The sequence below is a fragment of the Physeter macrocephalus genome, chromosome 2 (assembly GCF_002837175.3).
Source record: "Physeter macrocephalus isolate SW-GA chromosome 2, ASM283717v5, whole genome shotgun sequence".
Taxonomy (NCBI): domain Eukaryota; kingdom Metazoa; phylum Chordata; class Mammalia; order Artiodactyla; family Physeteridae; genus Physeter; species Physeter macrocephalus.
The window spans coordinates 61,238,157-61,262,963 of record NC_041215.1 but is presented as its reverse complement, the minus strand read 5'-3'; the positions used below and the strand labels follow the sequence as shown (position 1 = coordinate 61,262,963).

Below are 24,807 nucleotides of genomic sequence, written 5' to 3'. Positions count from 1 at the left end.
CCCTTAGGTTCCCAGCAGCTTTATCAGATAAATTAGGAAGGCTACCTCAATAACAGGTACAGAAATCTCAAGGTATTTTGGGGACCTTGAAAAGGAAGGCATTCACCTAGATCTGTTAGGCAAAATCTGTGATAAGCCCTTGGTGTGACTTTCCTAGCCCTGAGGGGACTTTTAAAAGTTCAGTCTGAGACTCCTTATAAAAGTTTCAGCAAGCAAAAAACCCATATGATCAATTATAGTTATATAAATCATCAGGCCAAGTTTATTGAGACCAGACTTATTTTGCAAACAGACTAGTCTTCATTTGGTTATATTTGGTAAAAAATGAGGGTAATTTTAGAGAGAAAAAGATTGTTTCAGTGAATATTAAATTCCAGTTTTGTTAATGGCGGTCTGTATTTACTAAGACTCACCTCCCAGATAGTTCCTTGCTGTTATGTTATATTAATGTAAAGTTTAATTGAAGGACACTCTAAGTTTGTTTCTGAAGCTTATCTCAGTAATCTATTTTTGGATGAAGATCAGATGCCCCATAACTAGCAACCAGGGGATTATGCATGCTGGAAAGGACTATCTCCAACCTGGACGGAAGGGCCCTTATCAGGTACCCTTAACTAGCTTATGCACCGTGAAACTGAAGGGAATTGACTCTTGGATTAATTTCCACTTACAAAGGGTCCCTGCACTGCACTGGTCTATAGAGAGGACTGCTGACCTCAAACTCACCTTAGAACAATGCTCAAACAGAGGAGAAACTACATGCCTCCTAGGATGAGAAAAAGACGATATCAGAAATAGACAGCTAGCCCAAGATCCTGGACCTGACTCGTATGATCATTTATAATGTTTTCTTGATTCTTGGACCTTTGCATATGAATCAAATGCCTTTCTATCATAGGCATGATCTTATGCTAGTTTTAAAAATCATTCCAGTTGATGGGCTTGTGGCCATTTACCTGTGTCTAGTACTTCTGGGTTACCTTGGTGGATTTCTCCACTCCAGGGCTCTAATTGGTTAGCTGTGAGGAAATTTACTTTAAAAAAAAAATTATAGTCATGTTCAGGTTACTATTGATATTACTAGATGGAATCCCTTTACCTGGTCAGTTAATAATGCCTGGTCTGACCCTGGCCATAAATACGAGTTTTCTTCTATTACTCAAGCTCAGTCAGAGCAACAAGCAAAGTTTCAGCCAAGGAATGAAATCTCCCACAATTACTGGACGGATTTACGTAGATAACACCAGGATATGGTAATTTAAGGTAAAAAGCTCCTCTCTGTTGGGAACAAATAAATCATACTAAGGATAATCAGTCTAGTAACACTAGGAAACTGCACTGGGTGCCTTATGGACAATGCCAATATATAATTTCCCTTAACGATAGGGATTGGTACAGAACAGACTAAGTCAGATGACCTGTGATATACTGGGCTTCACCTAATGGAAGTTCTTGTCTTATATTCCTACTTATGACCACTAATCTGCTAGCTATATTGTTTTTTATATTGCCTGTTTTACAACGTTGTTGTTTCTTGTATTACAAAATGTGTGACTGAGCCTCTGATAAAATGATGATACGTAGTTCCATATGAGATCAATGATTGTAATAGCACAACTCTAGATATGGGACGAAGCAACAAGAGGGAATATTTTTCTGGACTGTAAGAGGCTAGTAAGACAGGTGGTCCAGAGATTTTTGGCACTGTTAATAAGACCTAGTCCAGTAATAGCACACTGAGTGGCCTATCAGCGAAATCTTTGCCAGACCTGGGAATGAGCATTCCCAGCACCGTGGGACGAAATGGTCGTGAAATGCCCCCCCAAACCATGGTCGAGTTAACCAAATTTATGACCATGAAGGGGCCCTGCTGACTGGAAACTGGCACTTGCCATCTGCTTCTGCAAGGATTAAGTCAATGGCCACTGTGGCCACTGACCTTCAACACCCCCTGAAAGGAATTCAGGGTGGAGATCAGGAATGAGGCACTCTGTGCTCTGAGAAAAACTGGCAGAACAGGTCTTTAGATAGTTAAATACTTTCAGGAGATTTTATGAGCCCAAATTCTTGTATCTCCCCATATCTAGAGAAATACTAACATTAACGGTGACATCTGCTTTATTAAGGATAGTATTACAATTAAAAGTCAAAATGGAGTAGCTGTGGTTCAGATATCCAATGAAATAACTAGGTGACACTATGGGTGTGATTTCAGACAAGTCCTTGTATTGCTAAGAACTTGAGTTTTCTGAGCTGTGTCAGAATTGGATGCTACAAGCCATTCTCAAAACAATGTCTGCTGGCAGCTGGTAACTGCAACCTTACTTTTTAAAGGTTTCCTCTTGTAACTATTACATTTTAGACAATGGAACTGCTTTAGATCATACATTAACAAAAAACAAGAGACATGTATGGTGACCAGTAGCACCTGTTATCTATGTGTTAACACCACATTAAAAGTTAAAACCTACTTAGATAAAACTAGACAGCTGGCTACGTGGCTACAAGTCTCTCCAAAGTGCCTGGTCCAGACTGGGTTTCAGGCTTATTCTCCTGAAAAAAAAAGAGATTTATTTTGCCTATTAAAATTCCAGTTGTCACTCTTCCAACTACTTCTAATTTGGTCTGTTACACTAAAATGGCAGATCAAGGAACTGAGATTTTAATCATACAAGACTCAGATCCAGGACTTGGAACTCAGAAATATTTCCAATTCAGTGTCTGTTTTCCAAATTGAGGCAGGACTATGCCCCATTTTAGCAGGAAGTGGCCAGAGCTGTCATCACCCAGTTTCCTGAATTAAAACTGATAGGATTCTGTGGGGCTCTGGAATACAAATCCTTTCTGTGTCCCCTGTTTCTTGTTTATAGGATATAGACTTCATTCAGCCTCCCAGACCTTCCCTGAACTCCAAAGGACAGATTCAAACAGTTGTTAATCAGGGAAGGGAGGGGATGCAAAAACAGGGGAGGAGCAGTCAAAGGGTGGTACAGCCTTGGGGCAGGGTCCTGGTTCCTCCTAAGGAATATGCATAACAACATCTTTGAGTTCTTCTGCAGGAACTAAGGCCCCCACCCAGGTAGAGGATAGTAATTTCAGGCTGAGCACAAGGTTCCTGCAGCCACCACCCTGTTACCTCACCATCAACCAATCAGAAGGAAGTCACACACACTGCAGCTCTCACCCCAGATTTTGCCTTCCTTTTCTGGGAAATGACCATCCTGTTAGACCTCCTGTTTGGCCCCTGTCTGTTTCATCTCTAACAGGCTCCAAGAGTTTCAGGCTAAATTGTTACCACGAGGGTGAATGCTGGTTTTGGGCACAGAATACCTTGATTTAGATCAGGTGGAGAGAGACTTCTACTCTACTAGGCAGGACTATGCCCATTCTCAGCAGGAAGTAGTTACAGAAGAAAGAGACCTCTACCCCAATTCCCAAGAAGTATCTTGAGTATGAAGTCTCTTGGGGGGAGTTGTTAGGGGAACCACTGACTGAAACCACCCACCCTGGCCAGGCCCAGTAGTAACCACTTGCATGAGTTATCTTAACAATAGGAGGTCCTGGTAAGGAACATAGAACTAACAAGCTACCACCAACCGGAAGAATTTGGGAAAGGTCAAAAGGAGACAGGAGACACCAGTCCATATGTCCTCCCAGAATCCTTCTTGCTGTAATCCATCTTGGCTGAGCAATGCACTTGCCACAAGGAAGGACTCTGAGTCAGAATGATTGGCCAGAGACAACCCAGAAACTAATCCTATCACCATAAAACCCGAGGCTGCAAAGCCACATGGCAGAGCAGTCCTCTTGGGTTCCCTTACCCTCCTGCTCTCCACCCAGGTGCCCCTTCTCAGTAAAGTCTCTTGCTTTGTCAGCATGTGTGTCTCCTCAGACAATTCATTTCCAAGTGTTAGACGAGAGCCCACTCTCCGGCCCTGGAAGGGGTCCCCCTTTCTGTACCAATACTGTTTCAATTTTTCTCTGGATATTTGAACAATTCTCCCATTTATGACTTGCTTATTTAAGATTGAAAGGACTACGTGAGATAAGGTGATAGAAAGTTTCAGTTGTTCACACTGTGAGATTCACAATTGTATTGATAATTAGCTTTCTTTGATTACTTTATTAGGACCTAAATCCTGCCTCAGCCATGGGTGGTGTAATCTTTGTACTTTAGCTTCCTCCTAATAAAGGCTAAAAGGAGAGAATTGAAAGGTAAATTTCAGCTCTGTAATTTTGTGAACTCCTTATTCTGCTTTGAAAGTGTGCCACCTCAGAGGTTTCTCAAAGAATTAATTTGCCCTTGATAGCCATAGATAAAGAATTAAAAAAATAGCAAGTGCTATTTCTACTTTGCACTGGTTGTAATATGAAACTAGAGCTGCTTGGCAATTACTCCCCTTTCTCACCTCAGCACCTCTCACCCTTATGCTCCATTTCCCTCCTCCCTCTCTCCTGGAAGCCTTGTCATTTTCTAAAACATATTTATGCTTTTTCCTAACTTTGCAGAATTTTTCAGTACATATAAAAAGACTAAGAAAGATAAGCAGATGTTTGGCCACTGTCTAGACTTGTCCTTCCTAACCTCTTAACATGTACGTAAATGACCTGGGGATTTTGCTAAAATACAGACTCTGACTTAGTGTGTCTAGGGTGGTCTCTCAGATTCCTGATTTCCAACAAGTTTCCAGGTGATGGCACTAATCCTAGAATTACACTTTGGGTAGCAGTTGTTGAGACTATTTTGTAGACTTAAAGTGATCATAAACCTAAAACTTAAAGAAAAGGTAATTATAAAAAATAAATATTGTATTTCAATTTCATTAAAAAAATCATGTCTTTCCTCTGACTTCTTCACAAATAAAATCAGTGTTTTCTTTCAAAGTTGAAATTTCCAGAAAGGCAGTGCATTATTTCTATAATCTATTCTTGTGTGTCTTCTCTACATTATGATTTCTACATTTTTTAATTTGGCAAAAAAATCTACATTATGATTTAAAATTTTTGATTTAGACAAGTTAACATCACAATTTAATTCTGAAAACCTAAACATATAGGAGAGTAAATTAAACTTATATAATTATTAAGATTATTGGATTATTTATTTGAAAATAAACATCTCAACATTTATGACATAAGCTTTATCGTGTGTGTTTTAGAAATAGTTTACATGACACAGAACATAACAGTGCTCTAAAATACTGCAACAGAATAACTACTAGTTATCCAAAATAGTAAATTTACAAAAAACTATATCTTAGCTAAAGCTAGCTATTTTTTTCACTTTTCTTTCAAAATCCCCTAATATTCAGTAATCTTGCTACTGGCTGATAAAAATATAAACAAATATACAGAATTACCAAAAATAGTTATTTCAGATATGAAGGAATTTGAATTATGACTATAGAAGCCATTGTCACTCAAAAATTATAGAAGAGTTTAAAGATTAGATGTGGTATTCTGAAATTCTGCTTCATCTTATAAAAAATATGTATACTCATTTCCCTTTCCGTTTAATATATGCTAGATTTCTTTGTTTTTTAGCACAAGCCCAGTGAAGTCCTTGTTTCCTAGTGAAAACTAAAGAGCAACAACAGCAACAACAACAAAGTTTTTATTTTAAAACTTGCATTGTTTCTCCTTTATTTGTTTATCTGTACTTTTCCTCATTGAAGAGGTAGGGAGCTCAGGGTGCAGGATTACCCACACATATTATTGGAGGAAACAGCATCCATCCCCCCCAGTCTTAGCATAAAGGATGGTGATGGATGATAACAGTTGAAGAGAAAACTTGGTGGTTAGAGAAGATGAACAACATATTAGGAAGGCAAGAGTCTGAATAGAACACACTGGTACAATATAGGAAGGATTCAGGGTGTTTGTCTTTAGTAATGTCCCAGAAGAAAAATATTTGTTGTCTAAGGAGCTTGGTAATTTTGTATAAATTTTAGGTCCCAATTTTAACCCTACATAACTAGTTTGAGATCACATTAGAATTCAGTGTTTTCTTGATATTCCACTTAAGAAACTATATCTTGCGAATTAAATTGACATTCAAAAAGTGTTTAAAAAGATTTTGTTAAACTGTCAGTAATACCAACAACTCTGAAGGTTAGTTTTTAAAATGTTACTCTTGCAGAGTATTATAGGCTTGCATAGAACACTGCATCTGTGAAATTCTTTTATCTCTATTGTATTATTTATCTTGTAAGAATAAGTCACCAACCATTTAATGATGTGGAAAATGTAGCAAAGATGACCAATTCATTTTGTTAAGCAAAGAGAACTGAAAGAAATGCAGCTGTTTCAATGCACCTTCCTTATGCAGAGGAAAATAATTCTTTTTTTATTAGCTCCATCTGATGGTTGATCTGGTTTTTACACACTGCCTGGCTATAAATTCCCAACAGTAATTTCATTGTTTTCTATCCCTCTCTTCTATCAGAAAAATGTGCTATATTGTGAAGATACTCCTTAGCTTATTATGTATCTAATTAATTCATTGAATTCTGCAAAGTATTTACTAATGTAAAGAACACTAATTCATGCTAATTCTTGTGGCTATTTTCTTTTTTCCTTTAAGTTGAGAAGCATAAATATCACAGATTACAACCATGTAAAATTTAAAATTTGAAAATATGAGAATATTAGTGATATTGTCCTGTATGCACATTTTCATACAGGACACACACACCTCTCAGATAGGCATGGCCTGCCCATTACCTAATTTATGTTGAGCATGTACATGGCGATAACAAAGTTTAAGCACATAAAAATGACTTTATTTTCCTTATGTATATTTTATACTAATGGCCTAGTTTGGCAAAAACCTATTTATATGATATACCATCCTAATGTTTTCAGCTATGAGCATGCATGCTTGAAAATACAATTCTTTCAATGCAGAGAAAACATAGCTTAGGATTTAAATTTATTTGAAATACATAACTGAGTCTAAGCATTAAATAAGAAATAAATTAAGAAAATACTATACCTCAGCATCATACTCCCATAACTGATTTCCTCTCATGTGGTGGCATTTTAACATGATTACAGGTCCATTGAGTCTAGACACATCCAAGCACAAGTCATCGGTTCTGATTTCTTTGTCAGCAGTATAAGAAAATACCTGAAAATATAAGAGTCAGCCAATAAAATAATATCTTCTTTAAAAAAAAAGTTGCAGTATAGCAGATTTATCTGTGGAAGCTTTCATATCAGATAAACTTGTGTTTTCAAATGATCTCTGCTGTGTGATCTTGAGAAAGCTAGTTCATCTCTCTGCATCCTTTTCTTCAACTACAAAATATATACAGTGCCATGTGCTTTTTGTGAAGACTCAGTTTAACAAACTAAATTATTATTTTTGTAATTCTAACTTTTCTTTCCTTTTTTAAATTGAAGTAATAGTTGATTTACACTGTTTAGTTTCAGGTGTAGAGCAAAGTGATATATATGTATTCTTTTTCAGATTCTTTCCCCTTATAGGTTATTCCAAAATATTGAGTAGTATTCCCTGGGCTATACAGTAGGTCTGTGTTGATTATCTATTTTATACATAGTATGTGTATATGTTAATCCCAAACTCCTGATTTATACCTTCGCATCCCTACCCCTTTCCCCTTTGGTAACTACAAGTTTGTTTTCTATGTCTGTGAGTCTGTTACTGTTTTGTAAGTAAGTTCATTTATATCATTTTTTAGATTCCACATATAAGCAATATCATATGATATTTGTCTTTCTTTGACTTATTTCACTTAGTATGTTAATCTCTAGGTCCATCCATGTTGCTGCAAAGGCATTATTTCATTCTTTTTTATGGCTGAATAAAATTCCACTGTATTTATATACCACACTTCTTTATCTGTTCCTCTGTCGATGGACATTTAGGATGCTTCCATATATCTTGGCTATTTTAAATAGTGCTGCAGTGAAGATTAGGGTGCATGTATCTTTTTGAGTTACAGTTTTCTCTGGATATATGCCTAGGAGTGGGATTGCGGATCATATGGAAGTTCTATTTTTAGCTTTTTAAGGAACTTCATACTGTTTTCCATAGTGGCTATAGCAATTTACATTCTCACCAACAGTGTAGGATGGTTCCTTTTTCTCCACACCCTCTCCAGCATTTATTGTTTGTAGAGTTTTTGGTGATGGTCATTCTGACTGGCGTGAGGTGATACCTCATTGTAGTTTTGATTTGCATTTGTCTTATAATTGGCGATGTTGTACATCTTTTCATGTGCCTTTTGGCCATCTGTATGTCTTCTTTGGAGAAATGTCTGTTTAGATGTGCCTATTTTTTGATTGGGTTTTTTTGATATTGAGCTGTATGAGCTGTTTGTATACTTTAGAGATTGATCTCTTGTAGGTCGCATCGTATGCAAAGATTTTCTCCCATTCTGTAGGTTGTCTTTTTGTTTATGACTTCCTTTGCTGTACAAAAGCTTTTAAGTTTAATTAGATCCCATTTGTTTATTTTTGTTTTTATTTCGATTACTCTAGGAGACGGATCCAAAAAGGTATTGCTGTGATTTATGGGTTCTGCCTATGTTTCCTCTAGGAGTTTTATAGTATCCAGTTTCACATTTAGGTCTTTAATCCATTTTGAGTTTATTTTTCTGTATGGTGTTAGAGGATGTTAACTAAATTATTAAATTCTTAATATTTGGTGGCATTGTATTTTCTGAACTATATTTGCCTTATAAAACTTGCACAACAGGTTCAATAAAATAAAGTTTGTAAACTTTATGGAGCTCCGTAAAGGGCAGTCCTTGTTGCCACCACCATATGACCAATTCCCTAAGTCTAGAGACAATGATGTTTTTCATCAGTTTCCTTTCTGTAACATAAGTACATCACATAAACTTTATTAAATATTGTCAGTGGGTGTCTGAAGGTTGTAGAATTATCTTTAGAGATCTCCTTAAAGGCAGGCTCTATGTTTACCTTTCTCATGTGGTTTTGGCTGGGCTTGACTATAATTCTTCTCAAAATATCCAAGAAATGTCAGGGTAGATAGTAGACTCATTGTTAGCTAATTCAAACTGATGCTATAATAATCTCTATTATTTTGTTCCTAGTGTGAATAATTTGTTTATAATGTTGATTATTAACGTTTTGTGAGGGTTATTGAGTACATAATTATAAAAGTTGTTTTCTTCTGTTAGTTATGATAAGCATGCTTCAGTATTCTGTGGGTATTTATTTTTTCTTTGCAATAGCGAGAGGGAGTATGATGAGGAAGGTCATTTCAAGGTCTTTTCATTTCCCAAAGCAACCTGATGAAATATGAGGAAGTCAGCTCTACAAATCACTTATAAACTCTGAGTCCTAGCCTGTAAGCTGACTAAGTTAGTCTTGAAATGGTTGCCTCTGTAGCACTGCTGCTCAGGGCTTCTAGGAAGACTAGGAAGATCATAAGTAGTGGTAAGAGGGAGATGCAAAGTCAGTGATGGAACCCAAGTACCCTCTTAAGCCAACATTTTAAAAGGAAAATTTTCACAAAGGTTATACATTTTACTTAACAATATAAAAACTTGGGAAGTGTATAAAGTTCATTTATTTAAACAATATAAAATATATTATAGATTTCATGTATTGAATTCAGAAAAGATTTTCCTATCTTTGAAGTATCATGTATATGTGTATACTTTTTATACTTTTCAATGTATATACTTTTCATGGAAAAAGAGTAACCAAAAGAATAAAGGAAACACCCATTTAAGATAAGTATTTGTATCCTTCCCAAACATGGTATTTTTTTTAATACAATTACAAGCATATTTAATTAAATAAATGAATCTGGTAGTAAACCTTGATGTGAGAGAGGGTAGTTTCTAGAGAAATTTCTTTTGCCCATTATAGGATTATTTCAATGTGAAGGATAATTTTCCACTTTGAAATTGCTTTATTTTAGTTTTATACAGATGGCAATGTAAATGGAGACACCAAAGCATCCATATTCACCATTAATTTTGCATAATGAGTATAATCATGGCCTGAGCATCAATTCTCCTCAGGTCTCTAATGATAGTTTGGAAACTTTAACTCTTGAAAGTTCTAGAGAGAAGTCCACAAAGCATTCTTTGTTCCTCAATTTCTAATTTTGATTCATTTTTGGGTCAATTAATAGATATGTAATTTACATCACATTTAAGAAAGATATCTGTAGAATACTCTCTGACCCTATATATGAAATTATCTTTCTTTGGACTTTGCAATTGAAAAAAAATTAACTGATGCATCTACAAGTCATGGCGATTGCTGGCAAACACCAGAAGTTAGAAGCAGCAAAGAATGATTCTCCCTTACAGGTTTCAGAAAGACTATGCCCTTTCTGGCACCTTGATTTCAGACATCCAGCCTCAAGAATTGAGTCAATAAATTTCTTTTGTTTTAAGCCATCCAGTTTGTGATGGTTTGTTATAGCAGTTTGAGGAAACAAATACACTTCCTTTTATTCCTAATGCTGGTTGAAGCATTTAAAAGTAATGGGATTAGTTTTCCAAATGTCACTGCAAATTTTGCATAGAAAAGTTGGATTTTAGATTTCAAATCTATTGTATCTCAATATCTGGGCCTAAAATTGTAACATCCAGTTATACTTTCCAAAAGCATCAGAGCAATCATTTTCATAATCATTTTTCCATTTAAACATATCTTTGTAAAGTGGTTCTTTACTATGAGTAGATGATTTACTTGCTTTTATGAATACTTTATTGAGGTTAGATTGATTTCTGTCTCTGAACTGATGCACTCAAATGAGTTTAGGAATAACTCCCAACATATGAAAGATGATAGCCAAGCCCAGTCTCAATTCCTTTTAATCTTAATATTTTTTCAGAGAAGGTAAACTTTTTCATTATATCACACATGCATACAGCTTGTTCTGGATTTTTCTTTTTGGGAAGTGTGTCCAGAGGCATTTTATGATTCTTCAAATATCTAAAATTGAAATGTTTAAACATTTTTTAAGCACTGTGTGAGAATTATCTGAAATATTCTGCAGTAAATTAGTACTTTACTTCGCACAATGAAAGACTGTGTCAATACATTCTTTTAAAAATTGTATCTTGCTTAAAATCCTAATATATAGCTATTTCTTTAAAAATACTCTTATATCTTTACCCCTTTGAATAATTGCGAGCAGCATAGCAGCCATTCACAAAACCTTGTAGAGCAGCCCAAGTTGCAAACCAAGGACACTGTTCTATGTTACTGGGACCTGGACCACGCCTCCTTCAGCAAGAGGCTTGGGGACTAAACGCCCTCTGCTGGCTCTGTCTCAACATAAGGTTTCTTTCCTTCTTTTATCCTTAGATAAAGAAATATTTTGCCAAAAAATATGTGTGTATTTAAAAGGCTCACATGTGTATTTGATCCAGCTTTGTTAATTATACAGGTTGTGATTTCCCTAGATTTAGTTCTGAATTTATAAAATACTTTTCCTGTTGAGTTCCTCAGGACAATATTTACTGTAAAAGTTCACAGTTTGAAGAGACTCTATATGTTACTCTGTGCCAACTGCTTCACTTTCTTGATGAAGAAACTGAGGTCAGTAAAGTTAACAGGGTTCACCCAATTTGCCAGAGCTTCTTAGCGAAAGAGGTCTCTCTGGACCCCAAGCTCATTGTCACTGTTCCTTCACTTGACCATACTGCCCTTTACATACCCATTTTGTAGCTTTGGGCCCTCTGGGAATCCCTTTAGGTATTTGAAATACAGTCAGTTTGAGAAATCTGTTAACAACCATCCAGAAGGACAAATTATAAGAAAATAAACATATCATAATAGTTTTTCCCTCATTCTGTAAAAATAGCCCAGGAACATTTGTATTGAAATAACAAAGAAAATTGTTTAGCAATAAAAATTCAACATTTAGCAGTGATTTATTTTTTAACACGTTCTCTCTTACTATATGTCACACCATCCTGATATTAGCATGGAGAATGCATAGATGGAATTGGATTCATCAGTAGAGATGCCAAGCAAAGAGACTTTGCTCTCAGACAAAAGATTTTTCTGTCTTAATTGATTTCAGATTCTGTTAATAGCCTGTTAGCCCAGTGGTTTATATAGAAGAGGGTAAGGAGATGTAGGTAGCTTCTAGCTGTGTACTCTTATCTTACATGCCTACATGGTATCTGTGGTCTTTTACAGTTTTAATGCTCTAAAAGACTTGTTAAAAACAGGATGTGTGTATCTCAAGTTCAGTATTCCCAGTCTGTCCTCAGTATCACCTATGAAGGCTTAACTCTTTCCCCTTTCACTTCAGTATAACTGTATGTAACACTCTGGTAGTTCCCTGTTTGTGCTCAGCAAGTCACCTCATTCTCCGTCCCTGACCTGGTATGTGCTGATCATATCATTAGGACTATGCATTCCACTTTGCCCAGGAAAAGACCACCTCCTTAAAGTCTTAGTACATTTGTCACTTTCTTCATGTAGCGTATTTGTAACTACTCTTACCCTGATAGCTTATCTGCACTTTATTGTAGGTATGATATCATCTGTGCATATCTTTGGAGCAGAACAGCTCTAAAACAATGGGCTTTGGAAAATGACACGACCAGGGTTTGAGACCTTCCTCCACACTCTTCAGAATTACTGTGAGACTTTGACCAAATCTTACCTTCCTTATCTGGGAAAAGGGATAAAGATGCCTCCTGTTTCCTGGGCTATTTCAGAGGTTGAATGAGGTAATTCATGTAAACTCTAAACACAGTACTTAGCCCAAGTGACATCTCAGTATCAGTAATTATCTATGCAAAATCCAGGCATATAATCTACATTTGATTACAGGTTGTCTCATCTTTTTATTTTTTAAACCTCGCTGCCCCAGTAATAATGCTAGAGATATATTTTGAATACCTATGGAGACAATTCTAGGAGAAGAGTATGTGTCCAGTAATTACTTGCTGAATTTCAATGAAAGCAATTTCTCTTTGGAGTTCTTTAGTACACTTTATGGAAAACAGAGCAAGAGAATAAGGTAATAAAATAAGCAGGATGCACTAATATAATAAAATGTGACTGTTGTTTCTATTTTCTTTCTACTTCATTGTTAAATCCTCCCATTTTAAACACTACTGGTGTTAAAGTTTATGTATGTTTAATAACTTACTCTGCCTTGAGTATAGATTCCTGCAATTCAGGAATCTATACTCAAATATTTTCCAAATATTTACTCATATTCTACTATTGTAATATTGAATAATATAAATTGCAAATATAAGCCTAGTAGGAATTCCTTCCAAAAGATACCTCAAGAGATAATACTTGAATGGCAGATATTGTTTTTTATGTGACTGTGGTAGAATTCTCAGATGGCTCCAAGATTCTTGTCCCCTGGTGTACATGCCCTGTTTAACACCCTGCCCTTGAATGTTGGTGAGACTGTGACCATGACAGGAAAGTTACTTCATGATTACATTATGTTTCATAAGACTGTGTCTTTGCAGACTGAGAAAGATGGGCCCTCAGTCCTCCAACTTCACGGAACTGAAATCTGCCAATAACCAGAAATCTTGGAGCCTCCAGTAAGATCACAGCTCTGGCCAACATCTTCATTTCAGTCCTGTGAGACCCTGAGCAGAGAACCCAGCCACATTGTGCCTGAATTTCTGACCTATAGCACTGTGAGTTAATAATTTTGTGTTGTTTTAAGCCACTTAATTGGTAGTAATTTGTTATACAACAATAGGAAACTAATACAGTGACCATCAGGTTAAAGGAGATGCATGCAAAAACTAAATTATTCTCACCATGTAGAACACCTTCTCCCATGCTATGTCTCTGTCATTTATCTATTCATTCAGTGATTCATCCATCTATTTATTCATTGATACTTTTGAGAATGTTAAATGTTTTCAGGCTTTATCTAAACCATATAGGCCATTCATTAAACTTTGATATGCAGACATCCAGTGAGTGCCAACATTTCTGTAAGAGTTTCCTCCACTATTCCAACCTGCTTGAACTCTGTTCTTGATGTCCTCATTGTATTGATTTTCCGTAACAAATTAGCTTTCTCTTGATGATATTCTTTCCTATGTTCTCCCCCACTGAATTATTCCTTAAATATTTTTTATCTGAAGAACTGGCCTTCACACATATAAATTGCAAGGGAAGTAAAGTAAATTCCTGGATGGGATATTCTCCTTCAGTCATGGGCAATTTAATGCATACTTTCTCTTTATGACTATATCATTAGTTGGAACCATGGAGCAGCAAGATATCTGGTCTTTGAGGTTCTTACTCATTTATGCCTGTGAATGTAAAATAAACATAGCAGTAATAATATATATTATTCACGTGACATATATATATGTATATATATAGACTATACATTCATTTTAGTGTTTTATTAGCCACAAATTAATGATAAAAGACTTTGTGATATCATTTCTGAATGTATTTTTACTGGTATTTTATATTATTTCAAAACTTTTCCACATACATTGTATTATTAGACACTTCCTAAAACTGGTATGTGGCATATAATTAGAGAAAAATTATATTAAATATATTAAGTCTCAAAAGGCAAATTATAATGTCCTTAAGATAATACAAAGAAACTCTTATTGTGTATCTGTTGTAACTGCATCTTATCTGTAAAGGTAAACTACCCTTTAGTTTAAATTAGACATAATTTAAAAAATTCACCTCCATATTATTAGCACAACTTTGGCACTGAATCAAATAATACTGAACTTTTCTAGATGGTTTCAAGCTTAAAGAAATCCTACTCATGTCATTCATCATTGCTGCCAACTAAGATCAATTTAGTTTGGCTTCCTCCAGAAGCTGATATTGAACAAGGATTCAAGTGCAAGTAGTTTTTATTATGTAGATGATCCCAAGAAAGACCAGTAAGAGTGCAGGGAAGGCAAAGCAGCCAATAAGGGGTATATTACAAATTAGTTACACTATAGATAACTGGAGCCTTATCCTGTTGGTAAACTGGCAACCAGAAGGAACAAGCCTCAGATTCAGTTCCCTGGAAGGGTGAAGGACCTGGGATAATTATACCACTTGCCCTCAGCTTTTGCTTGAGGTATGCTTCCAGGGAGTAGAGTTGATTAATTCCCCAGGTGTGACAAGGTGGGCAAAGCAGCCTCTGGCAGAGAAAACCAGCAGGCAAAGGGACAGAGATTCTGGCCTTTTGGATGTTGGGCTGGAAGGAGAAAAAGCCAACATTTTGGGATAACCTGCCATGTGTTTGGCAAGATAGCAGTCATTTTAAATATTAGTATATTAAATATGATATAGCATATATCATAAATTATACATTTCTTCAGTAACTTTTCAGGGTTAGTATTATAATTTCTTTTTTTCAAATAAAGAATGTGAGGTTCAAAATGGTTAGATAAATTCCAGGTCACTCAGTTTGCAAGTGGGAGAACCTGTCTTTGATCTGTGGTCTGTCAGGCCCCAAATCCCATGCTCTTTTCACACAGTTAACATTTTGCTTCTGGGATATTTAAAAAATTAAACTCCAAACTTTATTCAGATTTCATAGGTTTTTCCTTAAATTTCCCATATGGTCCTATGTTCATTTTTCCAGGATCCCATCCATGATACCACATTACATGTAGTCGTCATATCTCCTTAGCCAACTCTGATAGATGCTCAGACTTTACTCTTTTTGATGACTGACAGTTTTGAGCACTAGTTAGGTATTTTGTGGAGTGTACCTCAATGTGGGTTTGTCTAATGTTCACCTCATGGTTAGATTGGGGTTATAGATTTTTGGGGAGAAGATCACAAAAGTGAAGTGCCATTCTCCTCACATTTTATCAAGGGTGCATGCTATTAACATGACTCACAGTATAGAACCTTGATCACTCACCCAAGGCAGCATTTGCCATGTTTCTCCACTGCAAAGTCACCACCACACCCTCCCATATTCTACTCTTAGAAAGCAAGTCAGTAAGCACAGCCCACACACAAGTGGAAGGAGAGATAAATTCCATCTTCTGGAGGGGGACTTGTCTACATAAATTATTTGGAATTCTTCTGTATAGGAGATCTCAGAGATCAATATTAACATGTCCTAAAAACTTCAGTCTAAAACTGGGGGCCATGTCTTTATATCAGATTTATATGTAACACATTAAGATTCTCATAGTAAAAAATAAATCTAGCTCACGGGACACTTGTTTGGGCCACTGAAGGAAGAAAAGTTCTCTTTAGTGAGCACATTGTAACGTAATGATTTCCACCACCTAGAAATAGCACTTGGTTTTATCAGTGTGTAAGATGTGGATTGAACACTGGCCACCGTGACCTAGGGAGACCACTTTGATCATCCTTTGGTGTTACAGGGACCATACAGTGCACCTCTGAATTTGCTAGCTGCTGTTTTCTTGGTGGGGGTGGGGAGTGCCTCTTAAAACAAACAATTTCCGCATATCCCAGCCAAATAAGCACACTTTACTTCTTTTAAATAAAAAGAACACTGCAAAATCTGTTTAGAAAGTTAGCAGCTAGAGAGATGGAGTAGAAGTATATCTATCTGGTAGGTTTTCATTAGAAGACTAAGATTCTGTACTAGAAATTGGAATGGACGGTAGGCTGTTTCCATGGTAACCCAATGAAGCCTTTTTTCCTTTAATGGCAAGGTATCATTTCTGTATATACCACATGTAGCTTCTTGCTCAGTATTGGATCAAGTCCTTTGATAATAGAATAAAAGAAATGAACTGACAAAAAGTTCTATAGTCTGTCCCTGCTTGTGGTGAAATTATACTTGGGTACTAAATAACAAGAATAAAAAGCCCTTTTCATTTTGGCCACATTCACCATGCCATTTTTAATAACAAAAGTGCATGTGCAAGTATTTTCATGAGGTTGTATTAGACATAGGTTACAAGCTATCCTTTGGCAACCTTTGCACTCTGAAAGATTATTGCTCCTTTTGTCCCCTCAAGTAAAAATTTCCTTGCTTGACATTTACATTCTATTAAAATCTTAGCTCCACTACTTATAAAACTTAGTTTTCCACTCTCCCTAGTCTAGGCCTTCCACTCCATTTAGGCTAGTGTCCTCGCTGTCCTTGCACACACTCCATTCTCTGTGCTCCCTGACAGCTTTGTGGAGCATTTTAGACCCACTCCTGTCCTTATCAGACCTTTTTTCTGAATGCCTTCTGTATAATAGTACAAATATTCTTTGTTTCAAGAATCATTGTTTTGTATTCCCATTGAGATTGAGGGTAGGGATTGTGTGCCCATTTACAAAAATGGTAATATAATAAAAAGAATCCAAGTATGACGCCAGTATAAATACTTGTCCATAGAATATTATTAATTTTATAATTAATATTATAAAATTATTGTCTCTGGGTGAACCATGTATTTGGAGTAAAAAAGAAAAGAAAACCCTGCTTCTGAGGAGGCAAACAACTCTTCCAATACTCAGTGCAGCATGAAATTCTCTTAGGGTTACTCATGGAAAGGACTCTATGTCATGTAACAAACAGCATCTTCCCTACTTCCTTATACACAAAAAGAAGTTTGAGTTTTAAGTGTATATTTATTTCCTCTTGGTGCCCATATATTACTGGGTATATATATATATGGTGTTCAATTAATTACTGATTAATAGGTTCTTTTTTCTTTAAGTCATTAGTTTTTTGTGACTGGCAGGTTGCTCAAAATTTTCACATTTTTCTATGTTCTAAAAACATTTGTTTTCTAAATTTTTTTCCCCCTAAATTCAAGCTTTCTAAATTTGTGTCCCCGTCACTGGACTGCAGATTTCACAAATCATCTGGACTTATCTCTTGCCTATCTAGCAATAGAGATAAAGAATATTAACTGATGAACATCTAGTTCAACCATATCAATTTACAGATTAGAAATTGAGGGCCAGAAAGGACAAGGGACTTCATAACACCTGTGCTATGGACTGAATGTCACCCCACTACCCCAATTCATATGTTGAGCTATAATTCCCAGTGTGATGATATTTGGAGTTGGTATATTTGGGAAGTAATTAGGTTCAGATGAGGTCATGAGGGTGGGGCCATGTGATGGCATTAGTGCCTTTATAAGCAGAAGAAGAGATCAGAGCTTGCTTGATCTCTGTCATGTGAAGAAACAGCAAGAAGGTGGCTGTATGCAAGCCAGAAAGAGGGCCCTCCCCAGAACATGACCATGCTGGCACCCTCATCTAAGACTTCCAGCCTCAAGAACTGTGAGAAAATAAATGTCTGTTGTTTAATCCACCCAGTCTATGGTATTGTGTTCTAGCATTCCAAGCAGACTAAGAGTCACAGAGGGATTTTGACACTCAGGTCCTCTGATGTTATCTTAACTTTTCACCAAAGCTGACTCAGATCAAGCATGGTGTAGTGTAGTAGGATATATGAAGTATATAACCTAATTATGATACCTTCCTCTCAGGGTTATTGTGAGACTCAAATTATATATACATACTTAAAACACCTGCAAATGTTTACTATAGGAGTAGTGTTCAATATAATTTCCACCCCCATCACTGCCATAGGCTTTTGGGAAGAAGCATTCATAATATACCCATAAAGAACTTAAAAGATATTAATAACTAAACCAACTCATACTGCTGGTATATGCTTTAATTTAGTGTAGGATGCAATTAATCCTAGAAAAATATAGAAAAAAATTGTTTCGTGCAAAGGAGAAATATTGGCTTACTTCCATATAAATAAAAACAATAGTTTGTAAAGATGAGGCTAGATTGTTAACTAGGAGAAATACCTAATAAAAATTAGAAAGATTTGTTCTTCATAGTTTATACAGAAAAATGACAATTCCATGATATCTTAGGTATAATTTTTTTATTTGATACAAAGAATGTATAATTAGGGTCATTAAAATATGGAAGATATTTTGTTGCTATCTTGTTACTATTGTTATATCAGGATTTCTAACAACAAGGCAAAATATATAGGATATATAGTTATTTGTGAACAAATGAAATATTTAAAACATTTTGTTTTCAGCCATGTAAGTGTATAAGCTTGCATTTGATTAGTCTCCTCATTTTGAGTTATTCTCAATAAAATCATGTATGTGATGACAGCTTTTAAAAATTGGTGAGTTTTAAGCAAAGAAAGCCTTAAAAATCTTGGTGCTATAAAAATATTATACCTGACATTTTATTTGGCTTGCAGATTTCTTAGACTTTTTTTCCTTTTTCTAAACTTTGTTTCTCTTCCTTGCATTGGTTAGTCAAATATTTGAACATAAATTTCTTGTCCAGTTTTTTGTTATCTAGGCTTCATGTGTTATCTTTTCTTTCCCCAAAAAACAGGTTTTCATATTTGGAAGGGAAAAAAACCCTAGGTATACCCTTACTTGTTACTTTCTTCCAATACTGTATGAATTTATTAACTAGGATAGAATTGGGAATACAGTAAGATGAAGAAAATCTTAGGTATAGCAAAGCATATAATCATAAGTATGGGCTCTGCTTGGCTTCTGGTAAATATAAAACTGGGGTAGCCAACACTGTTAATTTAGAAACTATAGACATTATTTACCTTACTTAGAAACTAATAAAGTGGCTTTTTCTACTAGAGTAAGCCGAGATATTATTTTAGCTATTACAGAGTGCTTCAAATGGTAATATTAAATAATTATTTATGTCCTCAGTAAAATTTAGGCACACACACTCTAAGGGAGAAGAGGGGATCATTTCAAAGGACCTTAATATTCTTCATATATAGTAGATTCATGCATTCAATCCATTAAATTTTTTAATATTAAATATACTAAAATGTTGGCAGGAAGATGACTTGAACAAGCAAGCAGCTCAGGGTAATAATTAAGACCAGAGTGTTAAGTCTAGAATTATGCATTAAGACAGGATGAAAGCATTTGAAGATAAATTAGAGAAAGGAATGAGGTTCAGAAGATTGAAAAAAATACAGAGGAGAAAGGTTCTTCTGGGACTGAATTGTTCAGTGGAGACCTACCTATCATGATGAAGTTAGCAGAAAGCTTATAGTCCATCTCTAAGTAATAGAAGCTTCAGAAGAGATAAACTGGTGGGCTGAGGGAACACATTGATACTGCTAGTAGCAAAACATTTTTCTTTTAGTAAGTTTTTCGGTTAACAGTCTACCCTTGTCAGTAAGAAAAGTTCTATTGGTGATGTGCAATAAGAGAAGTACATATGCCTGTGTGTGTGTGTATTTTGTAAAAATACAGTAGTATTAAAGTTTCTGCTTTGTGAAAGTGTGCTATTTCACTTTTCAAAGGGGGTTTTTCAAAATATTCTGGAAATTCCATTAATAAAATGAATACAAATTTATGTGAATTTTCCCAAAGATCTTAAAGTATTTTAATATTTAAGCTTTATAGAAATTTAATTTTAAGCTTTTTAGAGCATGGGCTGATATGATGATACCCTTTAATTGATTAATCAATAGAATAAGTATTTCTTTTGTCCACTATGTGCACATACTTTGATATCATCATCATTTCCTTAGATGCCTTCGTAGAGACTGTTGTCCCCTCCAAGTTTAGTCCAGTGCCTTTGCTTTTCCATATAATTCTCTCCTTATCAGGAATCAGGGTAGACATTTTTATTATCTCAACACCAGGAATAATTGAACCTTTTTGAAGCTGGTTTGTTTTTATATTATTGACCCAATAAATCATATAACTTACAGCTAGAAAGCTTGGAGCCAAAGATGTGGCTTATTTAAATGAATGTAGGATTTCAGGTATTAATTTTAAACGCTTTACAGTAAAATAGTAAAAGTGCTTTCTAGGTTGACTTGCATTGCCAGTTTTTCCATTGCTTCTAAGAAAGTGTCAAATGTGATAGATGTTAACTGTCATTAAGCAGAAACACATTAAAATTGGACTGTACAACACTTAGAAGAAAAGATAGATCTAAGAAATAGACAGTACTAGTGCTCAGTTTTTGGAGATATTAAGAAAACAATCTCACAGTCTCTCAGTAACTCCTACAAGGGGAAAGAAAAGGAATGAACACAACAGATTTGCCATTTATTTCTATGCCAGGAAACACTCTGGCCAGGCAAAACTAGGCAGAATAAGATCATTAGTTTAAGTTCCTGCAAGTTTTAATCAACTCCAAGCTTAATACGTGTTTCTTTAATACAAAAGATAATATGATTTGTTTGAATTAAAATGTTACCTGTTGATTGTTTACTCAGTTCTTGAATTAAGACTTGAAAAAACAATTTTAAAACTTCTGTGCAGAAATTATTAACTATTAATGGAAAAGGCCATCATATTTAATATTTATGGGTTCACTTTTAGTTATTTTATACTTTAAAATTTTTATTAATATAGGATTTAGAGCTATTGACAATTTTATTTACTACTACAATTGTACTAAAATAGAATACAAAAACTCAAAATGGAATCTCCAAAACCAAATTTTTTATAATTAAAATATTCTGTAGGACCAGTATAATTTAGAGCCATTCTTTGTAGCTATTACATGATTTCTTGAAGTAGCAAGATAAAGTAATATATGCTTTTAACTTTGAGGAAGGTTTCATATCTTATATCTTAAACCTCCGAAAGGGTGGATTGCTTAAGAACACTGAGCTAGAGACTTCCTGTAGTTTTCTTTGTGAGGACCTACAGTAGTTTCCTGTGGCTGCTGAAACAAATTATCACAAACTTGATGACTTAAAACAATGGAGATTTATTCTCTCACAGAAAGGAGGCCAGAAATTTGAAGTCAGTTTCACTAGGTTGAAATCAAGGAACCAGCAAGGCAGTGTTCCCTCTGGAGGCTCTAGGGGAGAATCTGTACCTTGCCTCTTCTAGCTTCTGGCAACAGACTATATTTCCTATGCTAGTGGCCACATCACTCCTATCTCTGCCTCTGTGGTCTCATTTCCTTCTCCTTGTCTGTGTGTGTGTCACATCTCCCTCTGCTTTCCTCTTATAAGGATACATGTGGTTGCTTTTAGTGCCAACCAGATAATCCAGGACAATCTCCTATATCATGATCCTTAATCACATCTGCACCATCCTTTTTGCCATATAAGGTAACATTCACAGGTACCAAGGCTTAGGATGTGGATACGTTTGGGGGTCATTTTTTAGCCTATTACAGCCTCAAATCTAGGCATTTTCATAGGAACAGTTTCATCTTCCAGGAAAATTTTTCTTTATGTGGTTTCTCCCAAATTTTGAAGCTATTTCTGTGTTAACAGCAGATCCTTGAGTAACTTTGAAAATTTTGTATGAATTTGTTTACCCATTCTTTCAATAAGCACTTATTACTGCAGAAGGATTAAGAAAAGGAAATTAATACTTGCTTCAAGAAAAGTTTACAGTTTGTTTTTGGAAATGAGTTGAATAAACACAATTGAATGAAAATATGAGAGTTAAAAGAGAAACATCGAGATATGGTATATGAGTAAGTAAAAAACAAATGCGAAAAATTAAAGTGAGTTCAGAAAAAGGAAGTATCAATGTATATTGAAAATCAGAAAATAACAAATTATTATATGGAGGACGGTGAATTTTGAAGTGGAACTAGAACAGTGTAAACTATGGAATTACGTAAACTAGTATTTATGTAGTTAGAAAAGTGGAGAAAGGTGATATCAGGTGGGTAAAAGAAAAGGCAAGGATATGATTTTTTAAAATGGATTACAGTAACAATAGAGTTGAGAGTTTGTATGGGTGAGCAATAGGAGATAAAATTACAAGGGTAAGAAGGAGTCAGACTGTGTAGAGCTTTGACTAGTAAAGAATGTTAATTTTATTTTGTAATAACTGGGGGCTCTAAAGTTTTTTGTTTTTCCAGTTGGCAATGGTATTTTTAAAGGCGTTTTCATTATTGAATGAGGGTGGAGTAAAGACAGGCTGGAGCTCTGGTGAAACTATATTGAAACTATTGTGGTAACTCAAATATGAAGCAATCAAGGCCAAGATTTGGAAAGTAGAATTATTAATAAAAGAAAAGAAGGAATAGGGAAAAAGGACATGTAGAAAGAATCCACAAGGCTTAGTGCCTAGTTCGAGAAGGGCAGGGTGTGTGATAAGACATAAAAGAAGAAAATGTAAAAGATAGATGAATACAAAGATTGAAGAAAAAGGGCTTTTCCTGAAAGATGAGTTAATTATAGACACACTGAATTTGAGGCTACACTTGGTCATTCAAGTAGAAATATGCATTAGTCAGTTTGAAGCAATGGGTGTAAGCCCAGGAATTGGTATGATTTTGGAGCTTTAATTTCCTAGGAAAATAGAATGAAAAGAATCAAGAATAAACAGAGTAGCATAGAAATAATGGTCTCACTGACTTGTATATGTATCCCAAAGGTTTTTTTGATACCAGACTGATCCCATGATAGCAGGCCCTGCTGAGACTTACTTGGAAGGGAACTAACTCTTGTATTGATGGACTTGATGAACAGATACCACATGACCCCCTGAAAAACCAGGTCAATGTGAAATGTACGTCTTTAGATGTTTTCTCCTACTAACATCATCTACTAACCTCATCTAGAGTATCTATTATAGGCTAGCATAACCAGGTTTTGTTGGATGAGTGATTGAGACAATTTACCATTCCATCCTCAGTATATTTTAGTCTCCTGGTAGGAGCATAAGCCAACCAAAGTCAAGAGAAGTTCTCCCAGCCAAGCATTATGGAGACTGAAAGGCTCTTGGAATAATCCCTATTTCTATAGAGGTTATAATAACTGCTCTCTTCTAGCTCTCATGTATCCAACTCATTTAAACATTTAATGAATGGTAAATGTTCTTTTTTTTCCCTCACAGGCCGTTGTGGGATTTTACTTTGTGAAATCCCTGGTGAGTTTTAATTCTAGTGTGCAAGTTATTAAAAGGGGACCAAACTAGTGTAGAAACGGCTTATAAGTAATTATAAGATGTAAACTTTACGTATAAAAAGGTAAACTTTAAAATGAATACATATCTCTTGAATGAATATATCCATTACAATCTATGAGTATATTAGAATGTATTACTAAAATAATTTTCTCTAGGAGAGAGTCTGTAATGAGGAGAGAAGGTATTTGTTTACTTTCAAAATTTGTAATGTACCTGTCATAAGGTTAGATTCTTCTTAAGCATAAATAATCACGTTTTAGAGGAAGAGGAGACATTTGTATGAAAGTATAGATAATACCTAATGATCTCTTCTTTATCTTGACAGACAATGGGGTTTTAATAAATGGGTAGCATAAGCTTCCTTAAAGGCTTGCTACCTTGAAAAATGGCTGTAAATCATTTACTGCAATAAATTACATGGAATGTTTCCATGTGCTTTCTAGCTATCTCCAAATGAGTGGCTACAGGGAGAAAGAGAAACATTATAAATGCATTTGCTAAAATGTGAGTGTTTTTCCAACACTTTATATTTTTGGTCTTTAGAAGGAATAAGTACAATATGTACAAAGGCTGCTTTTCTCCCTATTTTTGATTAAAGATATATTGCAGTTCAAAGGGAAATACCATTGGTTTAAAAAAAATTTTATATTGATACATTATATATTATGTATATGATATATTTACATTTTATCAAAGAAAAATGTTTATTTTATAAATAGTATATTCTAATTTGACCCACTTATATAAATTTATATATATTTTAAGTAAAATTTATATAACTTTTAAATAAAAATTAGTGTCAGTATTTGAGTAGATCTAGTATATGCCCAATGAGGCTAAGACCTATTTACCATTGGCTCCTTTAAGATGATGTTAAATGTCATGTAAAAGCACCTCATTAGAAAAGAATGGTATTTTGACATCAAAAAGAGAAAACATAAAGACAAACATTGGGATAAACTGT

General features: G+C 35.1%; 1 protein-coding gene across 1 annotated transcript in view; it reads right to left on the bottom strand.

Annotated features, from left to right (window-relative positions):
• The window catches only part of GALNT13 (polypeptide N-acetylgalactosaminyltransferase 13), a 558,990-nt gene that overhangs the window by 13,360 nt on the left and 520,823 nt on the right, over positions 1 to 24,807 (bottom strand). The window contains exon 12 of the mRNA XM_024122312.1: positions 6,995 to 7,129. Coding sequence (XP_023978080.1) covers positions 6,995 to 7,129 — 135 coding nt within the window. The remainder of the gene's footprint in view (positions 1 to 6,994; positions 7,130 to 24,807) is intronic.